At 40.5% G+C, this 22236-nt stretch overlaps 1 protein-coding gene across 6 annotated transcripts in view; it reads right to left on the bottom strand.

Moving 5' to 3' along the window:
- Positions 1 to 22236, bottom strand: part of FGGY (FGGY carbohydrate kinase domain containing) — a 258204-nt gene that overhangs the window by 63290 nt on the left and 172678 nt on the right. For 5 of the 6 annotated variants that reach the window (XM_082286809.1, XM_082286813.1, XM_082286811.1 and 2 more), the window contains 2 exons: positions 16511 to 16626; positions 3557 to 3685 (listed from right to left, as the gene is read on the bottom strand). In XM_082286809.1, the coding sequence (XP_082142935.1) occupies positions 3557 to 3685; positions 16511 to 16626 (245 nt within the window). The remainder of the gene's footprint in view (positions 1 to 3556; positions 3686 to 16510; positions 16627 to 22236) is intronic. The other variant, XM_082286810.1, reaches the window with a different exon arrangement.

Raw genomic sequence — 22236 nt, 5'->3', positions numbered from 1 at the left:
TGGAAGGCTGCCAGCTTTGCTGTCTTCACTGCTGCTGCTGTTGTGTCCATGTAGGGACCATCTAAAGGCAGATCATCCCTCCTCTTTGAGGAACTGAGCTTGGCTCTGTGTGCAGGATAGCACAGGATGCAGCACAAAGTCAGCAACACCCAGCCTGCAGCAGAAAATACACCCAGGAAGTGCCAGGGAAAGCCTCAGAACACATCCCATCCTGCTTGATTCACTTCAGGAGAGGCTACAGAGGGAATCCACCTTCTCCTCCTCCTCTCCCATGCTGCATCCTGGCATCACATTGTGCTGCACCCAGCAAAATGCAGCAGCCAACTAGTAACATTTTTATATTGGTCTTTTGTTTTCTTAAACATGGCTTTTCAGCTGGCAAACTGGTGACCAGACTGTGCATTTGCATCTGCAAAGCTCAATCTGGAGACCAGTTTGTCAATCCTGCTAAAAACCCCCCCTTTCTCCTCCCTGTAGAAGGATCAGGAAAACATTTGCTGGACACAGTGAAAGATGCCAAGTATTAGGGCTGGTTCATATCCTACATTTCCATTAACACCCTCTTGTTTAGGCCACCACTGCAACATTCTGTTATCAAATCAGTCTGCTGGGGTTTGTCTTACTGGGATCATCGTGGTTATCCTGGTGTTACCACGGTTGGGAGTCATCTAAATAATCAGAAAATTAAGGGCTAAAATTTTAAACTCTTAAAAAATCCATCCTCATGTCCCTTTAACCAAATTGACTTGTAACTATGAAGTAGGCACAACTGCCATAAAGAGAGTTAGGAACAACAAAAAGCTAAAAGTAAGGCTTCAACTCATGCTTTATTTTTCACTGCTCCAACATGATGACTGCATATCAAGAATTTTGGATAGGGTTGTCTAGAAGGCAAATTCCTGTACTAAGCAACACTGTATTAGAATTTCTTGAGTTAAAAATACTGTTCATACTTGAGAGGGAAGAAATCTATTAAACTAAATAGTCAGCATATGTTGCAAATGTATTTTCATAAACAATATAAAACTGAAAAGATCTTTCTAATTGCTAAGAAAATATACATTTTGCATAACAGGAATTATGGCCCTTTTTGGAATTTTAGTCAGTGGTTTCACCAGTGTTTAGAATTGTTAGAGTCTTCCTCTGTGACTAATTAAAGTCAGACAACAAAAAAGTCTGGAATATTGGCTAGAAGTTATATAATTGTTGTTATAAGTAACTTTCACCTTTAACTTAGGTGGAATTTTTCATTGTCTGAGGCAGACTCAAAATCAGAGACTGGGAACAAGAAGTCTGTGCACCACACAGAATAGAGGAGAGATTTTTAGGAATGCAGGCAGTGCTTAGCAATGTGTACTTCTGGATCTCTTCCACAGTGCCACGGTATTTTAAACACTGCACCATAAATCATCTACTTTTGTTGAAACAATGCTGATGCCTTTTGAAAAGGTGCAATGTAAACAGTATTTTTATGAGGCCAGTCCCACAAGCCTGGCCTCCCATACTCAGAGTTTTATCTCTACACTCTTTGAAATTGGTACAGTAGGTCAAAATGTAAGACATCTTGGCTCTTAGATCTTCACTTTTCCATAAGAGGAATCAGATGGAGTGATCCAGGAGTCACACACAACCTCCTCAAACATACACACTAAATAATCCTTTACCTTATTGTACTCAAAACTTTGAAGCCTTCATAAACTTCAGGAACCTGCCCAGCCAAACCCACTTCACATCCAGCCAAAAGCAGATCTGAACTGCATCAAAAGTTACTAACACTGAAAACAAGATGTCCACCATGTCATTCTTGTTTAGCCTGCAGGATATTTTCTTTACATATATTTGCACTCTTCAACTCTCCTTTTGCTCCTGCTATCACTTTTACTATCAAAATCTTTTCATTTTCACTGTCCTTTCTACTAAGTTTCCACATCATTTCCACACATTTATTACCCTTTCCAGATTCAAGAAGGATGAGTTTCACTGTAAATCCTCCTCTTGTCCCAGACTGCACTGAGCTATGGTGTGATTACCATGCAGGTTCTCCCACTGCCTTCCTGACTGCCCTCTGTAATGCCCCCTTCTCTCTAACGACAACCTGAATGTTATTTTTCTCCTCCTGGCAATCATTTCAGGAGTCTGCTGGTGTTTGTGGTGCCATCTGGGAAAACATATTCGGATTAGCAGACTGTCTCTATCCACTGAAACCCTCCTCTGAGGGATGCCAGTAACTGAGTATTTCTAATGTCAGAGCTTCTTTACAGAAGCCTGTATCAAGGAACAGACAGTTACTCTCTATTCTTCTTGAAATTCAACTGATTGATTTTAGCACATGAAACTTAATGGACAAACTTTTTGTGCTCTGGATCCAGTATCACATAATGATGCCAGTTAAACAAGGACCCTCCACTGCCACTTTCACATGCCCTGTGACAACCCAGTTTTGCAGCAAGTTCATTCTTTCGGGTCAGATTATTACTATATACTTTTCCAAGAACACAGAATTGCCAGGGCACACAGTTTTAAGCACATTTTTATGCAATCAGGATACTAACTGACACATAATTTTAAGTCAGTCACAACACACCTACAAATACGACACTGAAGCTCAGTCTTCCTTTTTGCAGACAGATCTACATCTAATCCTTCCCAGGTAGCAAGAAAAGCAATCTCCATGATTACTTAACCTTATCAGAAGCAAAGTAAAGGCATTTAAACATTTAAAAAGTTCCAGGCCACAGTTTCTAGAAGGACAAATGCAATTTAAAACAGCCCAAAACATTTGAAACTAAACTGGTCGTTTAGCAGCTCATCATATTTCAGTTAGATCTAGAAAAAAAATCCTCTGATGAGCAATAGATTTCCATTAAAGAGTACTGTTTCAATAACGCAGAAACTTCCTGAGGTAAGATTGTTTTCTAAACCAGCAAACTAAAAAACCCTCAATTTCCTGCTGAAAAAGTTACACTGAATCTTTGTTATTGACTGTATTTAGATAAGGCCAAACAGCATAGTAAGAAAATGAACTTGCTGAGCCTCATCAAATGTATTTTGAGAAAGATGAACCAGGGCTGAACATCAGAATATTGTGCTGGAAAAGAGAAAAAGTCAAAGCACCAGGCCTTAAAGCTTTGGATCATGAATCACTTCTAAAATGAATACAAAGCCTAAATATGAACAAACCTCAAACATGAGACCTCTCCCCCAGAATGTTGGGTTTTTTTAAATTTTTCTTGCCTATCCCCGAAGTTTTGAGCAACAGAAGATGCAAACTCTCAGCATGTTGGCATTCCAACACCATGGTGTTTCGGTCAAAAGTGGAACTAGCAGAAATTAACAAACAATTTGCAAATCCAGCTGAAAACACATGTAACAGTGATATATCCCCTTTCTAGAAACAGATTTGGAGTATTAGCAGTCATTGTGATGATTTTGGGGGCTTTTTTAAGAATAGCATCAGAACAAATGGCTGGATAAAAACCAGCTCTGAGAAAAACGACTTTTTAAAATTAATTCAACAATTCCTGTCTCCAAGAATGGTAAATCCATGAGTGAGTACCTAGTCCTCCAGCATGGGCATCAATGAGAGATGCTGCCACTGCAATCCCTTCGGGGAGACCGAGATCTTTCGCAGCTTCTGGCGTTAGACCTTTCCCAACAGCCTCTCCAGGAGACAAGACGTGGTTTCCTGGGCAGACACAAGACAAACCAAACAGCTGTCAAATTTACTAAACAGAAAAACAAACGTGTGTGTTATTGCAGGAGCTCCCTTCCTCTCTCTCCCGTTAAGCCTGGTATCTATATAACAAAGAAGTGCATCAAAGAACTCTGTGTGATGAAGTATCTTTCATTATCTGTCTGCAGATTAAACACAACCGTGCCAAATCAGGCCGTCCCATGGCAATTTAGAAGTTCAAAAGCATTCAATGTCCTATCTAGCCACAGAGAAAGATTTCACCACAAGCAATTAAATTCTGCTTGGCATCCTTCCAGGAAATATGAAACACAGAAATCCCAGGTTCTCGTGGAAGGTGCTGCCTGCAGGCATTCTCTGGGCATGGAGGGAGATTCAGCTCAGTCCGTGCTCACAAATGAACACTGCACCTGTTGCACAAGGAGTGAACAAGGAACTGGCCAGGTTTTTTTCCATTTCCATCCTTTCCAGCAGTTCTACTTGGAATAAAGTGGCTATAGCAACAGAAACTCTGAAAAAGAAACTGGCTTAAACAGAAAATTCCTCCTGTTGCAGTTGTATTTTCTCACAGACTTAAAAGAATCCCTTTCTGAGCCTTCTCTGGCCTTGTGCAGCATGAAGAAGACAAGAACACAACCCTTCCCTCCCTGCCCCATCACAGGGAGCCCAGGGGCAGGTCCTACCATAACACACACCCAGTTTTGTGTGAGCTTAGAAGAACAAATCTAGATTCTTTCAAGTATCAGAATTCAGGGACACCCCTGAGAGCCTCCTCTCAGCCTCTCACAGCTGAAGCAGTGAGACCAACAGCTCCTGGGACAGCACACACTTCCACATTTATCCAAAGGTTTGGGGGTGAGAAGCAGTGAAAGCTCAGTGGGAGCTCACACAGACCTCCCTGCCAGTGCCAGGGCTTTTAGTACCTACCTGGAGTGTTTACTAAATTCAATACATCTGGGCAGAGTTGGCAAAACTCCTTTTTAAAATAAAACAAGACTATTTTCACAGTCAATTTTATTGAGAATGTTACACCTAAAGCATGTTCTGACGTTTAGAAAGGACATAAAACATCCTCCACAATAGACATTAATTAAGAGGAATAGCATATCATAAAAATCAGGAATACACTAATGCCCATGAGCATAAACTTCTAAAAATGCAGTCATGCAACCTTACTGTTTGATGAAATGAAGGTTATAATATTAAATTCACAGGTTTTCAATTTAGATATCACTTACATCTTTGCTGCTAATTATGTTGGTTCTTCATTTTTAGAAGTTACAGTCTCCTTCTGCCCACTTTCTGATGGATGCAGTGTATGGAGCATTTTGGGATCAGCACACACAACATCCCAGTGTTCATTTCTCCAAGAGCTTCTGTTCTATTGACAGCCACACATCACTGCCCCTGAAATTCCAGGCTGAACCTCACACTGGAAATTTAAAACAAGTCTGTGTGGCCAAAACTTCTGCACTTGACATTGGGTTTATCTTCAGGATTGGGGGCAGAGTAACCAAACCTCACCATTAAGTTTTATACAGAAGGATGTGATGACATTAAATCACCTCCTCACAGGGAAAAAAAAAAAAAAAATCTGTATTTTATTTTTTCTGTATTTTATTAGTGACTTATTGTAAAGTCAAAACATTGTGCTGGCTTTTTCAAGAGATGTATATTTTGCATTTTTCCCCCATAAGCTGGAGTGCAAGATGTTTCTCTTTAAAGAGATTTTTGCATTACATTTCTGGGTTTTGAAGACATTGGAGAAAAACACCCAAGCTGTCTGCTTCTCCTGACACTCAAAAACCCTGCAGGTGGAAGGAAGTTCAAAAGAGTCCATGCAGCTAAACCCACATCTTTTTCTTCAGAATCAATTGCCTGACCTGAAAGCACAAACATGGTGCATATACAGCATGAGACGAAATTAATCTGAAATAAAACCTCTTTCCAGGCATGCCATTCCATGGTTGGCTAGTTTACATCTGCCATACCAGTCAAACACCTTAGTGTGCAATTATTATGTAGTTATACTCCATTTTAGAGATCAGGGCTACTATCAGACAAAATCTTTTCCTACCAGCTTCTCAATTACTGTATTTCTAGTTAACAAGCACTAAGGGAGCAATTTCAAAGATAAAGATAATCCTCTCCTCTACAGCAGCACAAAGAAATGGCCCTGTAATTCCTTTGGTACTGGTTATTTATCAGTATCAGGGCAGAAAGTGTGTGAGGACGTGCAGGGATGGGCCTCTTGTCATATGGAGAAGCAGCATAATCATCTTGTATTTTAAACAAAATTATTAACAGTAGTCTGCCCCATATGTTTCAGAAGTCAAAACACGCCTGAACAAATATTCCTTGACAGAAAGCACTTCCCAGCAACTGGGAAGGGGGAGCAGTCAGAAGTCACCCATGGCAGGGATTGCAGAGGGGAGTTCCTGGTCACCCAGCAGCCAGGGAGTGCAGGACAAAGGACCTGAGTGCACAAGGAGAGAATTCTTACTCTGCTCCTCTCCTTCACCCTCCCAGCTCTACAGATCCAGGAAAGCTCTGCCAGGCTCATAGGAAATGTTCCCAAGGAGCTCTGTGAAAGGGAAGGAGCAGGCCCTGCATGGGCACTCTCATTCTGTTATCATCCTCACCTACACAGGTGTAAGTCAATGTGGAATGGACAGAGCCTTCACTGAACCACATGGGAACAGACCTGGGAAGGGAATTACCATTCTCATTATCATTTCATCTTCATCAAAAAACTAGAAAACTCAGCTAAGCATCAGCATGCTTAGAATCTCTAAGTGTAAAGCTATTAAATGCTAAAATAAAAAACATGAAAAGCAACCAGTAAGGAGACACAAATAAAGGTGAAGTGTTTGAAACAGATTGTATTCCAGTACTAGACTGGGAGGGAGCCGATTCTTACTTGAGCAAAACACAGCAGCTTTAGAAATCCAGGGGCAGCTACTCTAAACATAAAGGTGTTCTACAGCTACACAGGAGCAATTCAGCAGCAGGTGCTGCCACCCTTAAATCCGACCTGTCAGGGGGAAAGAAGCTGTCAGAGGGGAGGGAGGGAAGGGAGAGCTGCCTGCACACAGGCGGGCAGTGAGAGCAGGACAGGAGCTGCATAAAGGAGGCAGTGAAAGGCCCGAGACTCCTCGAGGCTCCTGCCAAAGTAAATGTATCGAGTCTTTTGTTTACAGTAGTCTCCTGTGCAAGTCATTTACCTTTGCTATAATGACTTCCAAAATTAGACCTAACCAAACAAACCCATAATGGCTGAAGCTGGAGGACTTTCTGTTTCACATCAGTGCAGCTGTTTCACTAATGCAGTACCTTAATCCACAACCTTTCATTTGGGACGAGACAGGCTATTTCCAGCTATTTTTTCCCCTATAAAGTAGCAAGTTTACAAAAGGAAAAAGCTGTCTGAATCTCTTCCTCCTCTTTTATCCTTCTTCGAAGACTGATGTTAGAGTTTGCTGTGATCAAGCTTTGTTTAAAGAATTTATGTGCTACCAAAGACCCTCTATCTTTTTGGGTGCTTCGCACAGGAACCAGCTATTTACCAGACACAACACACGAGGCAGACAATGCACCTTCAGTCAACTTTAGTGATCCAAATTCACGGTATTGGCTCACTAATATTTAAAAGAACGAGGTAGTTTAGCATGTAGTCCCTTTTCAAACAACAAAGCTGAGAGCAGCCGGGGCCCAGCTGACTCCAGCACAGCTTTTCATCTATCATGCAGAACAGGGCTGCACTTTGTATATTTGGCTGTACAGGTGCATAAAAATATGAAAGGAAGAAAATCCAAAGGAGAAGTCCCTTCACTGAGACCCAAACAATCTTGAATTTGGATATAACAATCCCTTGCTGAAATCCCAGCAGGCGCAGAAAGAAACACAACCCAAGGGTACGTCCCGTCCCCATTTCATAGCCCCACCCACACTGAACAATTAAACTGCTTTCTGATTTAAAAGACAACATGGAAAACAGATATCCTGTTAAATAAGTGATGGAGAACACGCACTGAAGTTATCTCATTAAACAAAACAGTGCTGAATAGGCATCAAAGGAAACAGGACCTTAGTAAAAAAAAGCACTGTCCATCTAAATGTAACAAGAAATATAAGGGATTTTCCCCCTCCATGTTCATTACAAAGCATGCACACAATCTCCACTTTTGGTGCTTTACAATAATTCTCACAGTGCTAAAAGTCTGGGATATGCAAGGAATCTCAATAAATAATATACATTGTCCCAACCCCATCTCACACACATTACCAAATATCCCTCTCAATTACAGACAATACTCACATTTAACTGAGATGTGTATGGCTGATTTTTCTACACTTTTTACCCCAGCTGAGTCGCCAAAATGGCACTAAGATCAGAAGGAAGCAGAATAATGATGCTGACTGTAAAATTAGAATACTAATATTTTTCTCAGCACTGAATACACAGTGGTTAAAAGAAGTTAGAAACAGTGAGATTTGGGGCTTTTTCTGACCTCCAAATAACCTGCCTGGTCAGCAGTTAAAGACTTCAGAATTTTCATTGAGGAAAACCAAAACAAATTGTGATATTATACGCCAGCTTATTTAAAAGTGAGGAAAATGGTTAAACAGAATCACTTTGGCTTTCTTCAGTTCACAATTCATCTCTGTCTACACGAGCTGCCACAGTAGCTTGAGGCAAATCTAATTTGGGGCCTTTTCCATCCCACTCTCCCATAGAGCCTTTGGCTGAACTACATCTCAACTACCTAATGTGTAAATACTCCAGGCAGACATATTAGGCTGCTAAATACTGGCAAAATCAAATCAGGCAGATCCTGGTTCATTAAGCTGAGCAGCAAATTGCTCAGCAAACCATAGGTGCCTACTTCTACAAAGACTGCTTGGCCTGCTTGTCCCAAGGAATGAGAGCTACTCCATGTATAAATTATAAGCTTTCCTGGTGAAAGGTCAAAAGGAAAAAGAAATTCTGCATCATTGGATCAACAGGCACGTTATGATGGGCCTGACTGAGTTTTCTTTGCTAGACTGCAGTGAAACAGTGCAGAATGAACATGTCCTGCCATGTGTGATTCACTACTCTGAACCGCATCTGGGTACAAAACACATATATTTGATGTTTTACTAAAGGCATAGAATGCAGTATTTTGATGCCTTACTAAGTAATTAGAGGGAATGCATTTACATCCAAACTCAAGATACCTGAGCTCAAATTTTCATTTGCAAACAATAATTTCACTATGCTGATAATTGACATTTCTGGCACTTTACAGCCCAGTATTCCTCAAAGTCTCTCTCGATACAAAAATCAGTGCAGATGGCAGGACTATTGCTCTGCTTTCAGAATTGCTCTGCTTTGGTTCAGTACATTGCTAAGACTGTAAAGGCAATTTAGGCTGTATTAATCATGGATTATTACTTAACAGATTTTTTTTTTACAGGATGTTTTTTAACAACTCACACGATTAACAACTCCTCTTTGAAGAAATAATTACCCCTTTTTCAGAACTGGAATAAATGACAGACCAAAACTAATCTCATCAGTTATTGAAAGGATGCTTTTAAATCTTCCAGCCAAGCTTATTCCCCACCACGTTCACACAGTATTCAGGTCTAATATCCATACTGAGAAGATACTGATGCTGTAAACAGTTCAGAAATGAGCCAGGAAAACAATTACAAGGGTTCAGAAGTAGGACAGCTCGCCCAAGAGTTTTGGGAGAAAACCTCAAGCAGCTCAGTGTTTTCCTTGATCATAGGAAATTTCAGTCTGTGCAGTTCAAGCGTGTCCCTATGGTCTGGCAGGCCAGTAGGAAGTTAAATCAGATGAAAAATCAAGTGTGTTTGTTAATTAATTCATTAATTTTGAGACATGACAGCAACTAACAATCAACAACCTTTAAGTCTGAAGTGGGGTCTCCATCACAGGAAATTATAAAATCAAGATTGGTTCTACGATACACTTTAAACTACTTAAACATTAATTTTAAGGAGTCCAACAGCCTCTGACTTGGAGGAAGCCAGCAAACTGTTTGAAATAGTCCTACTGATTTTGTGAATCCTAACTCATAAGGCAGACAGCATTCTTTTAAAAGTTATCTCAGCAGGAGGCTGAAGCCAAAAAAAAGAAGATGAATAACAAATTGAGACCAGTGAGAGAAAGAGTCAGGTAAAAAGAAGGAATGACCCAGAAGAATTCTGAGAAACGTCTCTTTTTTCTCGCCTTTTTTTAGTACAGTATGAAAAACAAGAAAGGAGGATAGTATCTCAGAAATTTAAATATTGAACAAACACAACGGGCCCAAGTCTACTCAAAGTTTCTATGAAATTTAAAACCAGAAATTCAAACAAAAAGCTCTCAGTTTTCATACTAGAAATTTCACAAGTCCCCAGTGTTGGCAGAGTAGAAGCAAATATGATCCCTCAGGCAGGCAGAGTCTAAGACCAGAACTGCATGAGGGGACAGTGGAATATTTCTTTATTACTATTTTTTAAGAGATTTGAACTTTTACAAGAGTTGTCTAAGCTATGAGGGGTGGAGGGACAGCACACAGCACTCCTCACTTCTTGCAGCAGAGAGGAGGAGAAGTGGAAAGGAACCACCTGCCAGCAGGACTCAAGCTGATAATAAGCAGGGTGAATGATGGTTCCTTTCCTGGTGGAAGAGGAATGGAAAATGTCACCCAGGAAACATCCTGGAGAAACCTGAGCCACCCGAGTTCAGCTCAGCCCGTGGAAGAACAGTTACTGGAAAGAGGAAGAATATCTCAGACTAGAGAGCAAGGAGAAGGCTTGGAGGTGGTGGGGGCAGATTTTATCCATGTGTTTATCAGTATGTGATGGGAGGGAGGGAGCAAAGATGAGCGAGCAAGACCCTTCACTACAAGCGGTGACAAGCACAAACTGAAATGCAGGAAATTACACTTAAACCAAATAAATGATGTTTTTATTGGAGAAAAGTGGTCAAGACACTGGAACAGGCAGCCCAGGCAGATTTTGGAATCTCCACCTTCGGAAATACCTAAAACTCAACTGGACACAGCCCTGAACAACCTTCTGCAGGTGACCCTGCTCTGGTCATTTCAAGATGGCACTTCTAATCCCAATGATTTGTGTGATTCAGTGATCTCAAAATGGAAAAAGTATAAAATAAAACAGAAATCACAGGAGTGTGGAGCTTTTCTGAGGAAAAGCCCAACTTCTTCGTACTGAATCATGTATTCTGAAATAATGCCTTGAGCTCTCAGGAAGGAGAGACCCGAAAACCTCTTTGCACTGTGCCAGGTTCAGCTCCTTTGCAGTTACTACAGCTCTTGGACAGACTGAAATGACAGGAAGCCAGAAAAATGTTAGCATATTTGGAACACTATTCACTTGTAAATTCCATGGATTTTGACAGCATGTAAGTGTAAATATCCTCTGATTCATCCTTTTAAATTCGTTTCAAATTGCAATGTGTTATAATTTATTGGGGATAGCAAAAGACCAGGGAAAGACAGATAAAGGCATCCCATACTTCAGAGAATCCCTTTACTTATTATCCTCTACCACTTGCAAAGTAGTGTTTAAAGCTTGTTGCTGCAATCCAGCTTTACGAAGAACTGGCAGCTACAAGCTGACCTGAAAAAAAAAAAGAAAATCATCATCCCTTTCTCTCAGCCTTCAAGGAAATCCCTCAAATGCTCCAGAGCATCTGGCATCAAAGGCCTTGGAAGAGACAGGGAAAACTGGCAGAATGAATGGATTGACCATTCCCTTCACAGCTGCTGTAGCATTAAGTTAATATTGACCATATTCTCCCACCTGAATCTCCCATTTTCAGCCTAAATATAAATAAAGAGAACATCCAAGTATTAGAGCTAACTACTGACAAAATAGAGAACCAAAGGAGACTCTATTTAAAGTGTAAAAAGGGAGATAGATATTCAATGCCTTTATTAGCTTTGTATATGGAAGGATTCAGTGGCACATGCAAGAATGTACCTATTCATATGAATAACATGTTTTCTGTATTATCAATTTATTTATAAATATTTAAATGAAAGAGCAGTAGAAAAGAACATCCAGTCTTCCAATTATACAGATCCATCTTTTCAGGACATTCCAAAATGGCATATGCAAGTGCCCAGGTCCAAGAAAACATCAAGCCTGCAGTCCCCAAAGTCGTGGAATTAAGGAGTTAAAAATGGGGTTGCAAAGTGCTGGGGCTGTACACTAAAGCACAGGCAGAGTGTTGGAACAAAGAGGGTGGCACTGGTGAACTGATGAGGGGAGTAAAGACTGCTAAGCAGAAATGCACGTTAGAGTCAAATGAAACCCTTCATAACCCAAAACACAGTACCAAAATTAAAAAAGAAAAAAATTAAAAATAAGAAGAAATTTTACTGGAGGAGGATAGGGGCAATCTGTGGAAAATGGGAAGCATTCTTTTAGAAGGTGGCTAAGAAGAATGAGTGGGAAAAGGTCCAAGAGTGGTATTTAAGTAAAGAGATGTACAAGGAGCAAAGGCTGTTCTTCCTTAAGCCACCATCACCCCCAAAACCAAAATCACACAGGAAAGAATTCTGCCAGTCATACACTAAAGCAAATTAAGCAAAACTACAGCTACTACATTAATAGCAGTTTGCTGCTCCAGCACAGATGAAAGAAGGTGAAAAACTGCCCTTTACAAATGCTACAAAACCTGTAAGATCAGTAGAACCTATTCTGAAGTACCCACACCGCTCTCTCACACAAAGCCACCATCTTCAACCCAAAAAAGACCTGGTATGAAATATTACCATTCAATAAAAAAATCATTATTTGGTCCCTTAAGTAGGCCCTGAAGTAGAAAGCTGTGGTGGAAATTTATCAGGCATTTTCCTCCAAATGGAATATAAACTCCAGTACCCTACGAGGTCCATAGTACATGAAATTTTAACGGAATTGTTAATGTCTTTGTAGGTTTTATAATACCACAAAGAGATGTGCTTTTACCACAGCAGATAAATGCTAATGCCTGTAGCACACAATACTTTCCCAGTGGTTTGAATACGAGTCATCTTCCACTCTCTTGGTGAGCAAATTAATGGATCAATAAATTTTTCAGTATCTCCAGATAAGACTCTTTACCTTCACAAGCCTGATCAGTAAATTCATGATGTACAGAAGGGACCACAAACAACTTGTTATGTGGATTCCCTGAAAGGTTGGTCTGCTCTGAGAAACAGAAAATGTCAAAGGCCTGGGAGTTTTCAGATGTGAACCCACGGCCTGATGTGGGAAAGGTTTGTGGAAGATCCTAAAGGTCAGATGTCAGGGTCTCCCTTATCAACAAGGTCATATGTTAAGTTAAACTGAAACCAAGAGGAGTGTACTCCCTGGAACCACAGCACTCTGATTACAGTAAATGTATTTTTAAAGGGCAAGAAGTTTTAAAAATGATGCCTAAAAGCGTATTTACCAGAATAAAGAAATATGTACATTAAAGAAGTTGTTCTCAGGTAATTTCCGTAAGTATTTCCAGTGGCATGAAAGTTAAAACTACTTCCAAACAAACAATCAAATCTATTTTTAACTATTCCTTTATGGTTCCCTCTGATTGGAAACAATAATGATTTCAGTAGAGATTGACAAAAAAAAGTAAAACAAAACAAACATAGTTTTTCTGCATATTTTGAACTGGTAAACTTTGTATTTACTTTTGTTACAGTAAGAAAATTTTGCTAATTTTATCTTGTGCCATTTTGCTTTGGTTAAAAGAAATGATGATTCAGAGCTAATCTTTTAGGAGAGATACATGAGAAAAAGGCCATTATCTCTCTTTACAAGGGGAACGTGCCGGTACTAAAATACATCCTTGTCTTTGAGCTAAACAAACCTTGAGCAGCCAGACATGGGCTTAGAGAAGCTTGAGAACAGAAGAGGAAATTCCACCAGAATTACTTCAGCCCTGTCAGGTTTTTGGTTTTGTTTTCATTTCAGGAGGAGGTTTTGAGCACGTACAACCTCCCTTCAACCTCCTCCTACCTGGGTTATCTGACAAGTTCGAGCTCCTTAATCTGTGGGGCATCTCAGCGCCCTGCTTCCCATCCTTCCCTGTCAGCTGTGGCAGGCTCTGATGCTCCTCCTGGAAGCACACACTGTCCAGGGAGGTCCTTCCCTTGGGATAACAGGATGCACTTCCAGCAGCTGAGGCTGTTCCCCTGTGGGCAGCACCCTGAAGCAATGTTGTAAATACAGCTTGAGCTGAGTTGGTGCAAGGTGTGATCCTGTGGTGTTTTTGGGCTCCTGGCAGGGATTGTGCCTTGCCACTGATGCTGACACATGAGATGTGTAGGAAGGAATCTCCCACTAACCAAGACCATTGCTTAGTGGCTGAATATCACCTTCCTGGTAGGTGGGTCTACACTATCCTGATTAATTAGAGGAAAGCTGAGCTGATTCAGAGTGCTCCTCCTGAGTCCAGCAACACTGAATACTCATTAAAACAAGCAAATCCCCCAACTCTCATTGGAACATTTTTCCCATTCCCATTTCCCCATGTTCAGGGACACTGGTAAGATTCAGGGTGGCAGAAAGCAAAGCACTTCCCCGGGACACAACACCACGGGGCAGTTCCTGGGCAGGGTGAAGTGCTTTGTTTTGTCTCCTTCTGAAGCTACACCCTTCCAAGAGACTCCAAGAGGTGCAGGGCAGGAGAGAAACTCAAAGGAATGGAGTGGGGGCTATCTGGGTTCCACATTGGTGCAGCGAGCTCCTCACTCCCTCTGCACAGACACAGGAATGAAGGACACTCTCCTGCTTTTTGTGATGTTATCACACTGCTAAATATAACAAAAGCAACACCTTCCTTTTTAAAAAAGGCAAGGTTAGACAAGTGGTCAGGGAAATAAGCTCATATTCTCCCTGCGGCCAGGTTTCAGCATTATTATGCAAATAGAAATTGTCTTATGCTTTGGATTCACCTGAGGGAATCAGCCCCAGAGTCTAAATCCAAAGGATTTCTCAAGGTGAGCACAAGTTAAAAGTTCTGGCCTACGGTTTGGTGCAGTTTTGGAGGTCAGACTGTGCTTGTCCAACTCCAGCCAAGACCTACCCAGGGATTCTATGGTTCATTTCTTAAAAAAAAACCCAAAAAACAAACCAACACAAGTTTTCCATGGACTAGACACTTTCACCAGTAACTCACAGAAACACTTTTGCCTTGCAAGAAACATATCAGCAGAAGATAACTTACTGATTTATTTTGTAAATGTTGTGTTTTAACAAACATGGAAGCCTGATACTGGGAATTGATGATCTCTCTCTTAATGAATGTTAAACCATATATAGGCCAGTGTTATGAGGCTCCCATCACAACAAAAGGCCCCTTTTATTAATGGCTACTTTATCATTTAAAACATGCATGTTGTTACTTAAAATGGCAAATTGCTTTGCACTGTCCTTGAAGTGCATTGCATAAATATTGTATTCAAGCCTTAGCTTACACTTCATAAATAATTTATTTTTAAAATACCCTTCCACGAGACCACCAGCTGGCAAGATGTTCAATTTTCTGGTAAAAACATGTATTTATTGCAAGTCTTATTTTAACTTGTTGAAGATTTGCTAAAAGCCACATGTGACAGATGTTGTAAGAACTGTATTCAACCCAAAACCTCAGGAAGCTGAAAGCCTCATTCTCCTGGTAGGTTTTGTACCTCTGCATAAGCAGTTTCATTTGCAGGGGAAAAGCTGAAGTCTATTCAAGGAAGCTTTCAAGTACTATTTTCTGATAACCCAAAAATGACTGATAGCAGATTATGTGATGATCAAAAAAGTTTATAGATTTCATTACATTTCTTTTCACTACAATTCTTCCTCCACCATTTCCATTTCATGTTGCTGCATTTAAACTGCTGTACAAACTTGTTCAAAGTGCTTGACATTAAAAAAAAAAAAAATCAAAGGAAATTTCAGATAATTAACTTTGATGAATGAGCATATTTTAATTCATGTCTGGTAATATTCTCGTTAATGACATGTCTGCTTAGGACATCCATTAAAAGTCCATTAACTTAACAGGGAAAGTCTAATAAAGTTATCCTGGAAATTTTCTGGTATATTAATGTTATGGACTTTTAATGAATATCTGCTGTAGGAACTGCTATTAGAAAGGCTACTATTCTAATTAAACTTGGGCTCTGAAAGTGAAAAAAAATGTATAAGAGAACAACAAGCAGAAGTAGCACTTTTTTTGAAAATGACTGTAAGGGAGATTGGTACAGGTCACAAATCATGCTATCAGTAACAGCTATAAGTTACTATATTGTAGCTTTTTTTTGTAGCCTGCCATCCAATATATCCATATTGAGTGTGTCCTTCATGTCATCAGTTGCTGGGGCTCCTTTTTACTCCTTTCTTGTTGAGACTGAGCAGTACAGGAAGGCCTTCCAGGCCTTTCTGAAGGGTAGGAGATGAAAAATTTAAACACAGTTTCTCACAATAATGCAGAGTAAAGGATGCACTTAGGAAGTCTGTTCCCTATGGGCATCCAGCCATCTCAGCAACCTATTTGAAGCTGCTGACATTCACAATAATACAGCAAAATATCTTTTTATATGTATGTATCTTTTATTCATAGAATCAGAGAATGGGTTGGGTTGGGAGGGACCTTAAAACTCATTCCAGCCCCCTGGCATGGGCAGGGACACCTTTCACTAGACCAGGTTGCTCCAAGCCCCATTTCTCTCTAGATATATATTTATATCTTTTATATATACACATAAAGCTTTTTACTAATATGAATATATATGTATATTAAAAACCACCCTGATATACCTATTTTTTCATACTTATCCTTCACCAAATCTTCCAAACCAATCATTTTCCAGAAACTGTCATCCCAACCTCTATCTGACGTGTATGTCCACTTGCACACTACTGTACAGAGGGACCTAGAAAAGAGACAATATAGGCACAGAGTCAGGCAAATGAACACATTTGGGTTTAAACCTGTGACTAGAAACAAGCTCCTGCAAAAGGATCTCCTCTCCACTGGTCAAAAACTCCAGCAGAATGCTCACATTAAAAAAAAATCTGGTTACTGTTTGGAGTGCACGTCTTGAGGACCTTAAAAGGACCTTGTGTTTAAGATTCTTCTCTGCTGAAACAACTCCTGGTCTGGCCACTTCACTGCATAAATCAGTCAAATAACAGGCTGTGCATGTGCCTGGGGGAGAGGAGGGCAGGAACACAACAGCTCTCGAGCAGGCAGCTCAGAGTGCTGCCTTTCCAGGCTAAATGGCTGCTTTGCACACAGTTTGTCCTTAGGAAAACGTTGTATTATTACTTCTGTTACAAGTGAATTACAATTTCCAGGAGATCTGGATGATGGGGTCACATGCACAAGTCTCATTCCAGAGAAGCTGATGTTAAACTCTGCTGTGCCAGGACAGCACCACAGGGCACAGGCAGGAGCAGAACATACACAGAGGACAAGAGCACTTGCAGGAAAGTCTGTCCTAACACACACAGTGGTTTTTATCAACATCCCCAACCTCATTCCTCCCCAAAATATGAACTGTGTTCCTGATGATTTAGTATTACATAGACTGTTTTCTGTCTGAACACTAAGAATCATCTCAAAAGATCAGTATTAAACTGTGCTTGAAAAGTCAGTCAACTACAAGGTATTAAGAATGCTAAATACCACTGCAAACTGCAGCTCTGCGTAGTCCTGGGAACACCTCAGTGCCAGCAAGTGCAAGACAGCTCAGATGCATCTCAGGGAAACACAACATCCTAACTGTTCTCAAAGAGAAACCCTGCTCAGAGGTGGATTTTCTTTGATGTTTTACAAGACAGCTTATTTGTGACTCATGTTTAGCCAAGGTGAGCTTACAGAGACATATTTTCTTTATTAGGATGGTACAATTTGAACGTGTATCTTCAAAGCAAACTCAATTTTACTGAAGAATTTGACTTTTTCTTGCAGTTTTGCATAAGTAAAAGCCAAATAAAATTCCTCTCTACAAAAATTATTTTTTGGAGTAAAAGGAAATCTTCCCTTTCCTCCAAGTCAACCACCCAGGGACTGAAATATGAATCACAGAATGGGTTGGGCTGGAAGGGGCCTTAAAGCTCATCTTGTTCCAACCCCCTACCGTGGGCAGGGACACCTTCCATTAGCCCAGGTTGCTCCGAGCCCCATCAAACCTGGCTTGGAACAGAAAAAGAGAAGCTATTTTTATTTCCTATCTGCCAAATCAAAGTTAGAGCTTATAGACACTGATACTGCAAACAGAGTAAAGGCAAACAAGAACAGGAAGAGCCTTTCCACAGACCTGGAAAACTATCTGGGACTCGTATTCCGTGTTTTGGGGGTTTATAACAAGAAGCAACATTCTCTTATGTGACACTGAGCAGAAGATGGGATGATTACATGGACTCTCTGAACTTCCACTTTCTCATCTGGGACAGAAATGTGTATTTTAAATGCTTTACATATCCTTCCATCCTGTTCTACCAGAGTGACCACATTTTTACAGCCAGAGGACAGGTGATGGTCAGTCACATCCCACTGGCTGTAAAGGTGTGTTGGTTGCTCTTTGCTACAAGAGAATAATTAACATTACATATTTTGGGAAAAAACATTAGTTAACTGTTTATATCCCTCTAAATAAAAACAGTAAATAAATTAAGAGATCGTTTCAGGACTACTCTTAAAACAGTTCTGACATCCCCATCCCCTTTTTTTTTCTTCTTAATAGTTTAAGACTAGATCACAGAATCACAACTCAGTGTCTGGTTTGAAAACAGGAAGAGCACATGACCTGTAACTACAGCAAGGACAATGTTGATAGAATAAATTCCAATTTCCAAGGATTTAAAAGCCAGACACAGAAATCTAATTAGGACCTTTGACAAAAACTGGGTGAATAAATAAATTCTAGGCTGAAGAAAATACTGGGAAAAAATAAACATTTTCCCTAAATCAGTTCAAAACTGTCATTAAAAGGAAAAATAAAGACGGGGTATTTGAAATAAAAAGCATTTCATCACTTTAGGAAAAATTTAGACATAAAGAGAGAAACAATAATGCATCAAGTTTTCCCAAATATGGGAAACACCAAATCATAACAAATTATCATCAGAACCAAATATGTCTTTTTCTAATTAGACTGAAGCTCTGAACTAATACCACACCCTGAAAAATGCTCCAAAGAACATGTTTGAAACAGCGGCCTGTTGTCCCACACAGCTCCCTCTGTGGAACACCAGAGCACACACACAGGCCCAGGGAATCACTGTGGATGGGGACACACCCGCCCCTGCCAATCCACAGAATTCCAGCAGATCAGAGCTCTCTGGCAGGATCTGGCTGGACTGAACAGACCCTGTAGGTTTATAAATGCAAAGTGCTTACAGAACAAGGATAAACAGAGGAGTTTTGGTTGAATTTTTAACACAGTATGGAAAAGGAGCTGGGAAGGACAACTCTTCCCAAATGAATTGACTGGCAGATCTTCTAAGGGGAAGGTTCTGGTATGAAAACCAACCTTAGATCTGAGCTAAAACACTAAATCATCATGTTGGCAGGTTTTGATTTTCATGGCCACAGCAAGAAACTCAAAATGCTTCTTTTAAACATAGTCTGAGCATTTACATTTCTCTGGGATTCAATCTCCTCCTTCCACACTTGCTGCCACTCAAAAAGTAGGTGTTTAATGGAACAATATGGCTTTATACAACTCCTTAATACCAAAGAAAAAGTGTTACACTGCAGAAAGGCATTCTGCTCTCCTAGATAACAGTTCAAGAGGAAAGGATTTCTTTGTGATGGCCATGATGGATTAACATCACCACATGCTTCAAAAGCACCTGGATGGGTTGAACTCAGACCCCTGCCCCCTTACCTGATGAGGTGCTCACTTTGTATGTCCTAGGGAGCTCTATGCACACATAGAAAGAGCAGTTGATTCATGGCTTGTCACTGCTGAAGCCAATGGTATAGATGTATATTACATATATTATGGGGTTTTTGTGGGTTTTTTTAATATATACTAAATTATAGGAAATCACTCAGAAATTCTCCTCCAGAGAATCACTGTGAAAAAGGGATAGCACAACTCTTAACTCAGGAAAACTCTATCCAGAAAGACACTATGCTGAAGAACCACCTGAGGAACCAAATCTTTATACCTATGAAGAAAGCCTCAACTATGAGAAAATTTTATATTTCACAGAACTCCTAAGTTTGAGGAGATGAAGGGCAGATATTAAACAGAAACAGTACTGATATCTGCTGTGGTATATTTCATTCTCCCTATTTGGCAGCGTTGCCTCAATTATTTGGCCATAAACACCAGACTTGTGCTAGCTGAAGCTGGATTAACTGGAAGGGTCGAGCAAATGTTCCTCTTACTTTACTCCCAGGATCAGCTGGGTTCAGAGGTGCAGAGAACAGGCAATCCCAGAGGCAACAGTCCCCTCCCAACTGCCTAACCCACCACAGGATTTGAGGAGCCACAGCATGGAACCCCTCAGCAGCATGAGCCCTGTTTAGCCAGTCTGAAATGCCATGAGTTTGGAGACTCTTTTCCTCAAGCAGATTCCCAGCACAATGAAATGAAAGATTTCCTTTCTCTGTTCAGAATAACACGTTATGCTTAGAATATTCCTACTGAAAAAAAACCCCAACCGTCATGCATGGAAAATCTTAATTTTATTTAAACCAGATTTTCAACAGGAAAATGATTATTCTTAGAGTTTCTTACAAGTTTCTTGCTAAAGACTGACTCGATGTGCTGAAGTCCTTCATGACCAGAATCTCAGTCTTAAAAACACAGAGAATCTGTGAACATGCACTTGTAATTCCCAAAATGCCGTCTGGAAGCAACTAACCTGCAAAAGGATCTGGGGCAACTGGACTTGTGATCACTCAGGTGATCAAAGTTTGCTTCTCCATGGCTTTTCCCACATTATCCACCCATTCTGAGTATATTCTCTCACTTTGTTGTACTTCTTGGAGAGAAGGAAATCAGATACATTCATTGAAAATGGGAATTACTGCATGCTCAAAGTTATCTGCAGAAAAATGTAGCTAAAATATAGAAGTCCCAAAAAACTTCTCCACAACTATTTAAGAATCACCAGAGCTTCACACTTTGGCCCTTTCTTTGTTGGCACATCTCCCACACTCCAAAAGGGATAAAGCAAGCATAGGCATGATTCCCAATTCTGCAGAGATCCTGCCCTGCCTGGGAGAACACCTGCTATGAAAATACTCCTGGGGGTTACTCCTTAACTGCAGCTGTCTTGTGGAACTCATCCCTATTTTGAGTATAGGTTGATAGGTAAGTCCTATCAGCTAAAAGAAACATTTTTTCCTGAAAAGTGACCTCATAAGGCATTTCTACATGGCCTTCCATTCCAGAGGGTTGGTACAAGATTAGTTAGCCTGGAAAATGAGTCAGTCACCAGCCTGAAAGGCAGAGAACCACTGGCTGGGGCATCCTGAGGTGAATGGCAGCTTTGTTCTCAATTCCAAAGCAAAAGGATCTGCTTCATTCATCCCAACTGCTCAGAAATTAACCTAAACTCATGAACTTAATTAATTTTGCAGTCATCATTAACAGTGTAGCGGTTCAATCACTGGATCACTGAACTGAAGCCAGGTGCACCTGCTGAGGGCTGTGCCAAAGCTAAATCCTACAGAAGCAAGGAAAGGGTACAGTTAGATCCCAAAAGGAATAGCGTGCAGTAGGATAAAGTAACTCTCTGCGGTCTGTTGGGCAGATTTATTTAAAGCTACAAAGAATCAAAAGCTAAGAAAGTTTTATGACGTTGTGAACGCAAGAAGGAGACCTGAAACAATGGAGCGTGACTGTCCCAACATCAAATGCTTTTTCTTTTGTTGTGCAAACTTTAAATTTAAAACAGATTTTGAATTCAAATTGTAAATGGGGGCGTAGATTCTGCTCAAGTGAATGTCTCCACACTCCACATATTGACATCTGCGCCAGGCTGCCAATGTCCTCCCAAATTATGCACCCCCCAGTCTCAAGGCTTTTCACAAAACGGAGCAATTTACAGCTCTAGCACAGTCACAGATCTGGCTGCGGTTTGTGCAAAAATGTTCCAGGCAAAAAAAATTTAATACCCAGCACACATACTCCCAGCATCCAAGAACAGAACTGGGCATGGGAGCTGCAAGAGCCTAGAATACAGTGGAGGTTATCACAGAGCAATAGGAAACATGTAATTATTCTCTGCTCTGTTATGGTAATGCCATATCCATTAATCCATGGCCTTTGAAACAGAACCAGATTGTTGGATCCACATCCACCACTGGCATTTAGGAAAAATGCCTCTGCCTGCTTGGTGTATTTAGCTGCTAGGGGGAAATAGGGAAAATTTGTCCTAAGGGAATACTTCTCAAGAAAGAGGAGAAAAAAAGTGACATCTGATCATTCGCTCTTGAAATATATGAAGTGTATGAGATGCTGCCCCTGTTGAGCATTTGCTGAAAGGAACCAGGGCAGTGGGTTGGGCTCAGGGTGGTG

The sequence above is a fragment of the Coloeus monedula genome (assembly GCF_965178545.1).
Source record: "Coloeus monedula genome assembly, chromosome: 9".
Classification (NCBI taxonomy): Eukaryota; Metazoa; Chordata; class Aves; order Passeriformes; family Corvidae; genus Coloeus; species Coloeus monedula.
This window is presented reverse-complemented; position numbering and strand designations above follow the sequence as displayed.